General features: G+C 34.4%; 2 protein-coding genes across 6 annotated transcripts in view; one reads left to right on the plus strand and one right to left on the minus strand.

Moving 5' to 3' along the window:
• On the plus strand, nucleotides 1-7,873 carry Msh6 (DNA mismatch repair protein Msh6). Its single transcript, XM_081974016.1, has 19 exons — nucleotides 1-374; nucleotides 1,401-1,800; nucleotides 1,856-2,063; nucleotides 2,121-2,245; nucleotides 2,428-2,578; nucleotides 2,630-2,767; nucleotides 2,818-3,025; nucleotides 3,801-4,068; nucleotides 4,120-4,275; nucleotides 4,329-4,486; nucleotides 4,543-4,631; nucleotides 4,689-4,873; nucleotides 5,038-5,152; nucleotides 5,208-5,299; nucleotides 5,350-5,476; nucleotides 5,531-5,713; nucleotides 6,804-7,005; nucleotides 7,061-7,188; nucleotides 7,240-7,873. The coding sequence occupies exons 1-19, from the start codon at nucleotides 212-214 to the stop codon at nucleotides 7,501-7,503; spliced, it is 3,360 nt and encodes a 1,119-aa protein (XP_081830142.1). The 5' UTR covers nucleotides 1-211; the 3' UTR covers nucleotides 7,504-7,873.
• The window catches only part of hlk (hulk), a 21,872-nt gene continuing 16,855 nt past the window's right edge, over nucleotides 7,863-12,879 (minus strand). For 2 of the 5 annotated variants that reach the window (XM_081974012.1, XM_081974011.1), the window contains 13 exons: nucleotides 12,109-12,240; nucleotides 11,823-11,984; nucleotides 11,613-11,774; nucleotides 11,356-11,478; nucleotides 11,082-11,285; nucleotides 10,532-10,636; nucleotides 10,134-10,316; nucleotides 9,829-10,078; nucleotides 9,565-9,770; nucleotides 9,154-9,326; nucleotides 8,953-9,103; nucleotides 8,665-8,896; nucleotides 7,863-8,610 (listed from right to left, as the gene is read on the minus strand). In XM_081974012.1, coding sequence (XP_081830138.1) covers nucleotides 8,469-8,610; nucleotides 8,665-8,896; nucleotides 8,953-9,103; nucleotides 9,154-9,326; nucleotides 9,565-9,770; nucleotides 9,829-10,078; nucleotides 10,134-10,316; nucleotides 10,532-10,636; nucleotides 11,082-11,285; nucleotides 11,356-11,478; nucleotides 11,613-11,774; nucleotides 11,823-11,984; nucleotides 12,109-12,240 — 2,225 coding nt within the window. In that variant the 3' untranslated portion in view covers nucleotides 7,863-8,468. The remainder of the gene's footprint in view (nucleotides 8,611-8,664; nucleotides 8,897-8,952; nucleotides 9,104-9,153; nucleotides 9,327-9,564; nucleotides 9,771-9,828; nucleotides 10,079-10,133; nucleotides 10,317-10,531; nucleotides 10,637-11,081; nucleotides 11,286-11,355; nucleotides 11,479-11,612; nucleotides 11,775-11,822; nucleotides 11,985-12,108; nucleotides 12,241-12,879) is intronic. The other 3 variants (XM_081974014.1, XM_081974013.1, XM_081974015.1) reach the window with 2 other exon arrangements.

Here is a 12,879-nt window from a genome sequence, read left to right on the forward strand (position 1 = left end):
GATTTGAGGTTAGAAATTTGTTGTTTTGCCGCGAAAATTAACAATACAATACAATAAACAATCAGAATAAACTGCTAGGTCTTGTAAACAATTTTTACTTGGGTGGTTGATTGTTAATACCGGCTTTTTGTGTCATTCTATTGTTTTAATCTACTATTGTTTCTGTTGATTTCAGTTTACTGTATTGTCCTAAGTACTACTACTTTACATCATGTCCAGTAAGAAACCAGTGCAAACAAACACCCTGTTTAAATATTTTTCTTCTCCTAAAACACCAAAGAATTATTCAGGACCAACATTACAAAGTAAAGAAGATTCACAAAATGACACCCCTATTAAAGGCTCCCTAGTCAATAAAGTTGTTTCAAAAGAAGGTAAGTGAATACTTTACTAAAATTACATGTCTTTAATCAGTTTACATTAGACAGCCAAAGTATGATAATGCATTGGTGTAAGGTGTAATAGAATTTCATAATTTCAAGCCTATCTAATGCTTTCCTTTTACTAATCTAGTATCCTGTCATCAATTACCTACCTATAGCTAGTTAAGGATTTGTGTTTTTTTTTCTTTAGCTAACTGTACTGTATAAATATTAATAATAAAGAAAGTGTTCTCTCATAATGTTTTACTTATGGCAGAACTCAGGGCTTAACCTAAGCTAATACTATTACTGAGAAGCATCTCAATCTGATCCCACTATAACTGTACTAAGCAGGGTGGCAAAGAATTTAAATTTCCAAATAGAATAACCCAATAAACCAGTAATTTTTTTAACATGGTGTTGGGTTCAAATTGTTCAACAGATAATTTTGGATTCACACCCAACTAAAATGACAAATATACAGCTGCTGTCATAACAACTCGAGGTTGAGCCCTGCAATGTTGTTTTTTTAGATAAAATAAATCAATACTTCCTGACACAGGGGACATAAATTGAGAAACACCCAAAAAAGCATCCCAAAATTTAAAAATAGCCAGGTTTTAAAAATAATCCAAAAAATTACTGTCCCAGTTGATGTGGCGTGCAGTTTATATGATAATTAAGTTAAATAATATATAGAATAAATTCATATTATCATTATTATTAATATTTTATGAGATATTATATTATATTTTTGTAAAATTTGTTAAGAACACTTTTCATGCTTAAATGCTGCAAGCAATTTTACATAAATCCAAATTTTAAATAATATTTATCATTTGAGAACAAACAGAGTTGGTGTTAAATTAAGATTCTAATTATTTTTTCTTCTAATTATAAAGCAAGGAAAATGAAAGCATTATTACAACTTACTTATGACTTTCTTTCATTTAATTTAACCTACCTGACTCAAAGCAGTGTAAAATAGCCATTACAAAATTAATGCCTATATTGAATAGCAATTGTCTATTGGTGTAGATAGTGATGATGAAATTCCACCAACTGCAAAACGTCGCCGAACTGCTCTTATTGAGAGCGACTCAGAATCCGAAAATGAATCTCCCAATAAACGAAAGTCCCCAAAACGAGTTGATCCGCCAGCCAAACGGTCGAAAATCAAACGACAGTCTTTTTCGGATGAAGACGACTCAGATGCAGAGACTTCAGATGTGAAGAAAGTTGATTCACAAAAATCACTGATTGAATCATTTGGATATTCTAAAAGCGAGGAAGCTGTCGATGTTACCAATGGAAATGATGGGCTGTTTGACAAAAAGGCAAAGAAGAAATCTGGCGAGGATGGTGATCTTGACTCGGGATGGTTGCATGAGACCTTGGAGTTTTTGAAACCATCCAAAATAAGAGATGCGCACAAGCGGTAAGTGTTTTATGATGTGATTAAAAAGGCGGAGTACTATTTTGCATATTAATAGACGGTCTTCTGATCCCGAATACGATTCACGAACACTTCATGTACCAGAAGATTATTTGAATTCTTTAACTCCAGCTATGAGACAATGGTGGGTGTTAAAAAGTCAAAACATGGACACTGTTCTTTTTTTTAAAGTGGGGAAATTTTATGAGCTTTATCACATGGATGCAGTGGTTGGTGTTCAACAGTTAGGTTTTTCTTACATGAAGGTTTGCCATTCTAAATCACTTTTTTGACATTGCATGAGTGACATATGAATGTTTTAGGGAAATTTTGCTCATTCTGGATTTCCTGAGAGCGCTTACGGAAAAATGGCCACAATGCTGATCGACAAAGGATTCAAAGTGGCTAGAATTGAACAAACTGAAACGCCAGAAATGATGGCGGATAGGTATTTTATTTAAGACTAATGGCGGATTGCACCAACATATTGAAGAGCACCCTAAGTGCTACCTAAGTTAAGTTCTGATGTGACTGTGACATTTTGAACTTGACCTATCACAGTCAAATCACAACTTAGCCGACGGTGCAAACCGCCATAAACTGAGTGCATTACTGTGACTGTGTTTTTAGATGTAAACAATTGAAAAGAGCTACCAAATTTGATAAGGTTGTTGCCCGTGAAATATGCCAAGTAACAACCAAAGCATCCTGCGTTTATGGGGCACAAATGCCAGAAGCCAGATCTGAAATAGGAACTTACTTATATGCTATTGCGGCTAAGGTACTGATTTTTTGTTAAACTTAGAAAAATCTGTCAGAAGTTTTTTTTTAGGTTAATAAGGACAATACCAGCCGACTTGGGGTTTGCTTTATTGAAACCTCAATTGGCACGTTTTACTTGTCGGAGTTTGATGATGACAAACACTGTTCCAAGTTATTGGCAATGTTTGCCGAATATCCGCCAGGTTTGGTAAGTACCGTAATTTCTGAAGTTCAAGTATAAGTAACTTTTGTTTTCAGATATTATTGGAACGAGGCGTAAACTACGGAGCATTAAAACATTTATTAGCGTCTCAATTAAAAGATATCAAGCAGGAAACTCTTGCATCTAAATCGCAATTTTGCAGCGCTGCTTCATTGTTGGAGAGTTTGTTTGGGGGATGTTACTTTAAAGACAAAGATGGCAAATTTCATTGGCCTAAATTATTTCAAGAAGTCGCAGATGAATGTAAGTTTTTAAAAGTATTATTTTGGTCCTGTGTATGTTCTGTTTATTTAGGGTAGTCAAAATTACTTTATTGTATAATATGGAACAGTAAATGGAAAAATTCTCGTGTGTGACAGTATTAATACTACGAAAAGTTTTTCTAAACTACCAAATGGTATAAAAATTCACTCTGTAACTATCTAAACTAAAGTCTATTCAGTGACTTCTAGCAGTTGCGTCACACTGATTAGTACAAAACGTATGTCGGTGCTTAAATTATATAACCAACCAATCAGTGTTCAACCAACAATTCCATAATTCTAAGAAGGTTTAGAACATTTGTAAAGGATTCTGACACTTGTTAAAAGGTTTCCAATAGCATCTAGAGGTCTATGGATGTTTCAAAATGGTTCTAGAGGTCTCTTGTCCTCTGGCAATTTAAAACAGTTATGGAAAGGTTTAAGACACTTGTAGCAGGTTCTGTTTATTTACGAAACTGATAAAAACGTTTTAATAACTGAACATTTATTGAACCGCCAACTGACTGTCTGACTTTAACTGGTACTATCATGTTAAACACATATTCTTATTCATCTTTGTCTAATGAAATTAGATAAGGAATATGACGTAATAGTCAGAACGTACTGAACCACAACCTTTCCAAGTGGTAAGAGTATGTTTTTGATGAACTAATCAGGAGTTTTATAGGTACTTTATATCAGTTAATTTCACTAATGTGATGCTAAAAAATTATTTAAAATGAACTGATTCACTTAGAAATGGTTGTTTTCAATAGGTAATCCAAAACCAGAGTACGAGCTGTCGCTAAAAGCGTTAGGAGCAGTTCATTGGTTTCTTAAACACTCCTACCTGGACATCCAGTTGTTTTCAATGGGTCTGTTCGAGAAATACGAACCGGTCGAACTAAGCACAAAACCTAATGTTAAACAATCCAGAGACTACATGGTACTGGACTCTACCGCCATCCAAAATCTCAGTTTGTTGGGCGGTAAAGGAACTTTACAAAAAACTTTAGACTTCTGCAAAACCCCATTTGGAAAAAGGTATACTGTTCACTATGATACTCGAAGTTAGGTACATATTTTTTGTTTAAGGTTATTGCCCCTGCTGATTTGTAGACCATTCTGTAATATCGAAAAAATTAAGCTGAGACAAGATGCAGTGAATGAACTGTATCAGAACCCACAAATGCTGAATTCGTGTCAGGAAATCCTGAAAAAACTACCCGATTTAGAACGTCAGGTGGCCAAGTAAGTGCCATTTTTTGCAATTCTGTCAGTATTGCAATTTTCTTCATTACTAGGATTCACACGTATGGTAATAAGTTTTGTGTGATCAATCATCCGGACGGTAGAGCCGTTTTGTACGAATCCAAAACCTACTCAAAACGGAAAATTATTGACCTGCTTAAGACCCTAAGGGGTTTTGAAACCAGTCAAGAAATCAACTCCATTTTTAAAGGTTACTTGTTCTATTATCACTTTTCACTTCAGTTGTAATAAAATAACTTTTTCTAGACTGTACTTCACGTTTACTACGTAAACTTACCCAATTTGAACCAGACGGAATGTTTGTCAATCTGAAGGAAACGCTCACTTTCTTTAAGGTGTGTAACATTTTGAAGTCACTATTTTATTGTAGTTAACGTTATTTGATCTATTAGCAAGCGTTTAACCACGAAGCAGCTGAAAAGGATGGCACTATTATTCCAAAGAAAGGCGTAGATCAGGATTACGACGATGCTGAAGATAAAATTCAGGAGATTAATGAGGATTTACAACAGTATTTAAAGGAACAATGTCGTTTCTTTGGGTGTCAGGTCACTTATCACGGCACTGACAAGAAAAGGTTTGTAATTGTCGTTAACAAGTTTTTTTTACAAAACTTTTCGAGTTTGTCGTCTCGAAAGTAGTGCAATCTTTAACAGAGTATTTTAAAGATGAAAATAAAACAGAAAGCTCATAAATCAAATCAAAGTTTAATAGCAACTTTATTGTTTTAAAACGTTTCAGATTCCAGTTGGAAGTTCCAGAGCACAGAGCTGGCAAAGCGAATGGTGACTATCAGCTGGAAGGTCATAAAAAAGGAGCTAAACCGGCAAAAAGATACTCAACGCCTGAATCAAGAGTGAGTAACATAAATACCCTTTAAGGTTTTAAAAACTAAATGAAATTGATTACAGGAATTATTGCAAAGAATGCTGAAGGCTGAAAATGAGCGAAATAAAATTATTTTGGATTTAAATAGGAGGATTTTTGAGAAATTCAGCCAAAAGTGAGTTTTTTCAGCTTTTTCGCTGCAAAAATGTTAACGTGCGATTTTAGGTACGACCAATGGCAGCAAGTTACTCATTGTCTAGCTTTACTGGATGTGCTTTGTTCGTTGGCGGAATACGCGAGCACTTTTTCAGGAGATATTTGCAAACCGGAATTACTTCTTTTTTCTGAACAGGTACTTTTTTGTACTAAAATTAAATTAAGATGTTGTTAGTTTTAATCTTTGTAGCCCTTTATTTCAATCGAAAATGGTAAACACCCGTGCGTGTCTAATATTGAGAATTTTGTACCCAACGACACCTTTATGGGTTCGAATGATCAGTCTCCCTTGTTGCTCTTAACTGGTCCAAACATGGGCGGAAAATCCACATTGATGAGACAGGTGTCTGTTATATGTATTATGGCTCAAATGGTAAGTTGATTTTTTAATTTTCTCCACTATTCTGTAATGGTTGTATTTTATTTTCATTGGTTTTGTATGGACAGTTTTAATATTTTTGTATCTGTATAACTATAGTATAATATGGTAGAAAACACAACAAAGTCATTGTGGAATCATAATTTGTATAAGGCAAAACATTGTTTAACGTTTCCTAACCCAACTCAAAAGTTTGGGTATATTTACAAAACAACGTGTAGAGCTGACGTTTTCTCAAAAATCTTGAATTTCTCCTTATTGAAATCACTTTAAGGGCAATATATTGATGCCACGAGGTTCCAGACAATAAAATAATACAACATATAAAATGCAAAATTTGTACTATACATACTGAGTTGTCGCAATCACTCAACAAAAAGTAATTAAATTACAATTATTAGCAACTACTCTAAAATGTATGCATAGTTGAATTACTTACGATTTGATATACTAGGTACTTGAAAACAAGTACATAATTTCCAAATGATAGTAATAAATGGGATTTCAGTTTGTGCAGGAAAACTTATTTGCATTGTCAAATACATAATTAAAATATATTCTCTTGGCATTGGTTAATTGGCAGAGATATACATATTCTAACTACCAAGATTTTAGATAAATTTGGTAAACTGTGTTTACGTATGTTCCTAGATATTTACCAAAAATGTTTATAGGGATTAAAGTTCTCTAGGTGGACATGTTCAGGGCACTTTACCTCATTAAACAGTCCTAAGCAACTATCTCCCTTATCCGGCCCTTAACGTCAAAATATTTCCAAGATTTTGGTAGAGAATTAGAATTCTGTCAAGGGTAAAAAATGTAAAAGTTTGAAACTATTTTACAGACACTCACAGATCTTTTTTTAGTCTTCGGAAAATAACTCTCTTCTGACGCATTTGAGGGCAAAAGGGCTCTCAAAGTTTTGGCAGAGAGAGTTTTGGAGATTAATTCGCCATTACACTACTTTTTATGACTTATGTTCTACAAAATGGGTGTAAATACGTAAAGCACTTTACATTAAAAAAAGCAAAACTTACATGCTAATGCAAAATATTCTTATTTTTACCTTAATTAAATTTTTTAGGGAAGTTTTGTTCCTGCTACTCAATGTTCTTTAAGTTTAATAGACCGTGTATTTACACGACTAGGAGCGTTTGACGACATAGTCAGAGGTCATTCTACGTTTTTCGTTGAACTTAGCGAAGCCTCCTCAATCTTAAAGCACGCTACTAAACAATCACTGTTGATTATTGATGAACTGGGACGGGGCACTTCCACACATGATGGTACAAAACCATGATTAATTGAAGTAGTAGTTTATTTTACGTTTTAACTTTTTAGGGAACGCTATAGCTACTGCTTATGTTTCAAAACTAATGGACATGCAATGCAGGACATTGTTTTCCACTCACTATCATTCTCTAGTTGATTATTTTGCTGCAAATCCCCGAGTGCAATTAGGCCATATGGTAACAAACGTTCAAATTAATTCAAGCTTGATTTTACTAGTAGTTTTTTAGGCTTGCATGGTGGAGAACGAGGATGACGCATCCGAAGAGTCTGTCACTTTGTTGTACAAATTGTCTAAAGGTCGCTGTCCTAAATCGTTCGGTTTTAATGCGGCCAAATTGGCCGGTTTACCGGCTAAAATAGTGGCCAGAGCTCGGGAACTTTCCAAACAAGTCGAAATGGAGGATAAGTCTCTACAAGTATTTGATAAAGTTTTCCGGCAAAATGCCATAATCTCTCAAGTGATCGAATTGGTAAGAGAGTTGGACATTTAGACCTGGTAAGCTTGTTTTTATTAATTAGTGAAGTAAGATGATTCAGGGGTTCTTTTTAAATGTTTCCTGTATAATGTAAGTATTATTTTTATAACTTTTGTTGGTTTTCATATAAGCGTTTTTTGCCCATTTAATTTATGCCAGGTTGTTTGTTATACTACTTTAAGCGTTAAAAATACCCGGTAAAGTTTTGTCGATGTTTCGTGAAGGATCGTCAAAAAATAGCACAATTACAAAGTCAGTTTAACAATAAGGAGACTAAATTCTAACCAACCTATAACAAATTCCACTGTAAAACGCATTAGGAACTCAAAAAAACCATTTGATCAAACTGCTAGGGGTCAGCAAAATAAACAATCTTTTCATTTGATGGTTTGTTTATATTTACATTATTTACATATTGCAGTAATGGACATAAATACTTACAAATCCGCAAAAAATACATCAAAGAACAACAACTTCCTGTCTTACTTTTCCCGTACCATCGTCCTTGTAACTTGGGAATGCTAAACAGACAGTTAAATTACAATAAAATTATAACAGACACTGTCAAAATTATCGGTTTTGATTGGAGAAAAACCGTTGGAAGCACATTACAAACTAATTTTGTTTTAAAAAAATGTTTAATTTGAAGAACACATTGATTTGGTCCGATAGTAAGGCGTGTCGCTTTACTGATAAGGCCCAACTGTTGGGAAGGGGGATTGTTAATTTTGGAGTACCACAAAGTATTTAAGTCAGGTCTAATCGCGTAAGTGTTAATTAAATGCTATTTTGCAATTTTTACCTAACTTGCTGGTGAAATTGAATATTATTATTAGTTGAGTTTAAAGATTGAGCTATTTGCATTATGTAATTAAGTCTGAAAATCAAGTTTTAAATTGAATTATCACTGATTGGCTATCGTACACACTCTCAACCATGATTCACACTTTTCTCGGTCATTCATTTTTCGTTTCTTTGAACTAACTCTGTTTTGGATGGTGCGGTACTAATTGCGTATTTTGAGGTTTAAAACATTGAAGTAAAAACGCTGTGTAGATGACAAAAGCGACACCGATTGCCAAGAGAGCGTACATGAATATGTTGAGTTCTGGTTGTCTATATCTGCAAGAAAACATTGGAAATTATATTTAATTGAGGAAAATATGAGTGATATACCTATTCTTTCTGAGCCATTCGAGAACGTCTTTTTCGGAATGTAGATCTCCGCGGTAAATGCTGGGAAACCTGCGTCGGAAGTAAACTATCGCAGGTAAATTCGTCACTCCCCATTTGCGAGCGTATCTCGCATCTGCCATCTTTACAAATGTAATGTCAAAGTTGTCAGTTTCGCTGTCGATATTCTCCAATCTTTCCATTATGCTACGTGATTCCTCTGAATTGATTTCATCTAAAAACTCATCCATTTCTAGATACAGTTTTGTTTAACCTTAAAATTTTGCTTACAGAAAAATACAGTGACAAACTCATTTTCTTCTAAAAGTTTCTCCAACATCTTCTTGTTCACTTCCTCGATTTCGTTTTTGATTTCAAAAACGTCCTGAGACGTTAACCAATCAAGAACCATATCGGCTTGCGTTAAGTCTCCTTCGTACACCTATTATTGTAAAAGTAATAACATAGTTTTTACAAATTATTATAACAAACCATTGGTTTTTTCTTCCTGAAATACATCAAGGCGGGTAGAGAATGTAAACCTTGATCAGCCGCAGCTTTGGCGCTGCATATTTTCACAAAATCGATTCCGAATAAATCTGCTTCTCCGTCGATTTGTTCCAGATTTTCTAAAATTTCGTCGCATTCTGGACAGTCTTCGTCATCTAGTAATTTATAAAGTGACAATCATTTTCTTCAGATAAAAACTATTTGTGAGAGACGGTTTGAAGTAAAATGAATAAACCCAAAGTTTTTTTCAGTGTGTTCATTTGGAAGGTTTCTATTAAGCTTGTCAAAAAACTCCTGGAATAGCCCAGAACTCCAAAGATTTCAGTGATAAAATTTGAAGAACAATATAATTTTAATATTTTCCTTCAGAACTAGCTCTTTTGACTAACTTACAGAAAAATACAGCTAAGAATGGTGACTCATTTAGCAGTCTAGCCAACATTCGTTCATTAACAGCCTCAATTTCATCTGCCAACTCTCGATTATCGTCGTCCGTCAGCCATTCCAATACACTTTGTTCGTTTTGCAGATCGCCTTCGAATAACAATGGATTTCCGTTTCTAAAGTAGACTAAAGCTGGGAATGTTTTAATACTGTATCTGTAATCAAATCTCTTTTATGTAAGCAAAATTAGTTAAAAAAAAAAATTTTTATTACCTTTTAGCTAGTTGTGGATCCTGTATTCGAACTAAATGAATCCCGTAGACGTCCAGTTCATCATCGATTTGTTCCAGTTCCTCCAAAATCTGTTCGCATATGTGGCAATTTTGTTTGTAAAAATACACCGCCAAGTACTGCGTACTGTCTACCATCCTCTCCAACATTACTCGCGTTATCAACTCGATTCTGTCTTCAGTTTTTTGTTGTATGAGCCATTGAAGAACTTCCTCTTCTTCCGCCAAGTCTCCTAAATTTGATAAGTGATTTTATTGATTCCAGTATAAGTGAACTGCACTAAGCACCTTCAAAAACGCCCCCAACCCCATTCTCGAAATACATTAGAACTGGAAAGTCCGTAGCGCCGTATTGTTCTGCTATCCTTAAGTCGTTGGTTTTTACAAACTTAATTCCGTGTCTTTCGCAGTCATCATCAATGTTTTCAAGTTCTTCCAGAATACCCGAACATTGCTCACAATCTTCACCATCTAAAGGAGTTTAACTATACTACTACACTGTGTCAAATGAGGCTTAAAACGAAGCGAGTGCGGATAAAAGACTAATTAGTACATTATTAAATCGTTAGAAGCGTTGGCAATAATATTAATTACTAAAAAGCTTCGAAAGGTAAAAGTCTCGTCATACTTTTTGAAATTAAGCTTCAGTTTTGTAATAAAGAAATATCTGAAGAAACATTTAGTACCGTGTAATTCCGAAGATTCTTCCGATACTGGCTGCTTTTTGTTAGCTTTCTTAGATTTATGCAGCTCCGCTTCAGCGTCACACAAATCGCACAAAGTCCTGTTCCCTGTAAGTTTATTACGAGCGTACAAAGCTAAGCGTTCACATTCTAATGGAAATGTGTATAGAATGCTGTCAGCTACGTGTGTTAATAATGTAAATAAACGGCTGTTTTCTTAATAATCTTATTCTAGTTGTGCTGTGTGCTGCTTAAGAGTTTGTTTAGTTGGAAATATTATAAACAGTAAAACTAATTTCTGGTAAAATTACCAAATTGACTGATATTGTTCACGTTGATTTATTCTTGGAAAGAGTCTCCTTACTGCTCTCAATTCTTGTTTGGTGTGTTATTACCTAAGTTATATTTTTGTTGAATACTCGAAATTGCCATGTACTTAATAATACATTTTTTGAACAAATCAACGGATATTGAAATATCAGCAATAGGATTTTACCTTAGATTTTACCACAAATTGATATAATAAATGCGTTAAACAACTCTTATTACTTACAGAAATAAACAGCTAAGGCGTCTTCATTGTCGATTAATGTGATTAGTTCACTACCTTCGGCCGCCTCGATAATTTCACCGGAAGGATCTTTTTGAGTTAGAAGCCATTGCAATATTTGATTTTCGTCGTAAAGGTCGCCCGCATAGATTACTGGCTCTTTGGAACCACTTTTGAAGAATAGGATGGCTGGTAATGCAAACACCCCTAAAATTCGGTTTATTTTCATCATTCAGGTTGTCAGTTCTTTGTTTGAATTTCTACTGTATTGCCTTACCGTATTCTTTAGCCAATGATTTGTCAACAATCTTTACAAAATTAATACCGGCTGCGTCAGCCTCATCATCGATATGTTCAACTTCTGTTAGTACTCTAGGACACTGCTTGCATTCAGGGCTATCTAAAAATTCATTGAAGAAATATAAATTACAACAAAAAAATTCTATAAATTTGTTCTAATTATGTTAGGATAGATTGTTTGGATAGTTTTAACTACAAGTAAACTTGTTATTTCCCATTAAAACACGGACTCACATAAAAACACTGCAACGTAATCAGACCGTTGCCTAATTTTGTCGAACATTTTTCGGTTAACCCTTTCAATATGATCCGTCAATTCCATATTTTCCGGATCTGTCAACCAGTCCAGCAGTTCTTCTTCATCGTCAATATCGCCATCGTAATTTATGTGTTTTCCTAAGATACTTTGTTGTTGACTTGATATTTTATAACTGAACAACTAACCTTTTCTAAAGTAAGTTACACCTGGGGGATTTCTAAAACCGTATTTTTTTGCCATCAGGCGGTCTTTCATTTTAACAACTTTAATTCCGTATTCACTCGCTTCATCGTCAATTAACTCAATGTGTCTGAGTACTCTAGGGCTGTCAGGGTCATTTTCTTTGTCTGAAAAGTGCTCTTACATTTATTGGGATGGACAGTTGGATTTGTTTGGTTAAAAGGATCATTCAGTTAGCTCTAGTTGCTTTAGAGCGTTTGTTGAAATATAAAATATGCTTTTTGTACTTACAAAACACGACTGCCAAAAACTCCTTAGTGTCTATATATTTAAAAAGTGTTTGTCTGTCAATTTCTTCAATGCTGTGATCGTTTTTCTGGTCGATCATCCAGTCCAAAACTTCATTTGTATCCATTATGTTCCCTGTATAAATAAGTCAGTTTAGGTTTTGGTATAAAATGATGAAAGCACGTAAAAAGCATTGAGCAGAATAGTAAGAACTTACCGCAAATACAATATGACTTCTATCAGGAAATTCCAGTGTTTTCAACCCAAGAAGACTGATCTAAAGTACTGATTATTCTGTATGTATGTCAAAAAATACAAAGTTTAGGTTGGTTTGAACCTAGAATAGTATTATCTCACGTTGTAAAGTTAAGATTTTCAGGGACGCAACTTTTAACTTGCCACATAGTGTCTCGCAACGTTGGAAGTACAGTAGTAACCTATTTTAACGTTTACTAGGTGTCCCAGAAATGTGTGATGTGGTACAAAAAGAATTGGGAGACATTGATTTTTTTTAGGCAAATAGTTACATGACCCCTCTTTACCAGGTAGTCTGATTAATCAGGTCAAATTACGTTACATTGAGCCAAACTCATGAAAATTTATCTATCTTAAGTTATTTGTTTTTTTCGTTACGATACCGGTTTCATATGAATATTTTGATTGATTACTAAAGTCGAAAGAGGTACTTCAGCTAAAATACTGTCCAAATTTGTTTTATCAGAAGTAAAACCAACTTGCTCATTTTAAATTGAAGGCCCTGTAGATTTCTTCTTG

Source organism: Ips typographus, linkage group LG2, assembly GCF_016097725.1.
Source record: "Ips typographus isolate SLU linkage group LG2, UJ_Ityp_2.0, whole genome shotgun sequence".
NCBI classification, from domain to species: domain Eukaryota; kingdom Metazoa; phylum Arthropoda; class Insecta; order Coleoptera; family Curculionidae; genus Ips; species Ips typographus.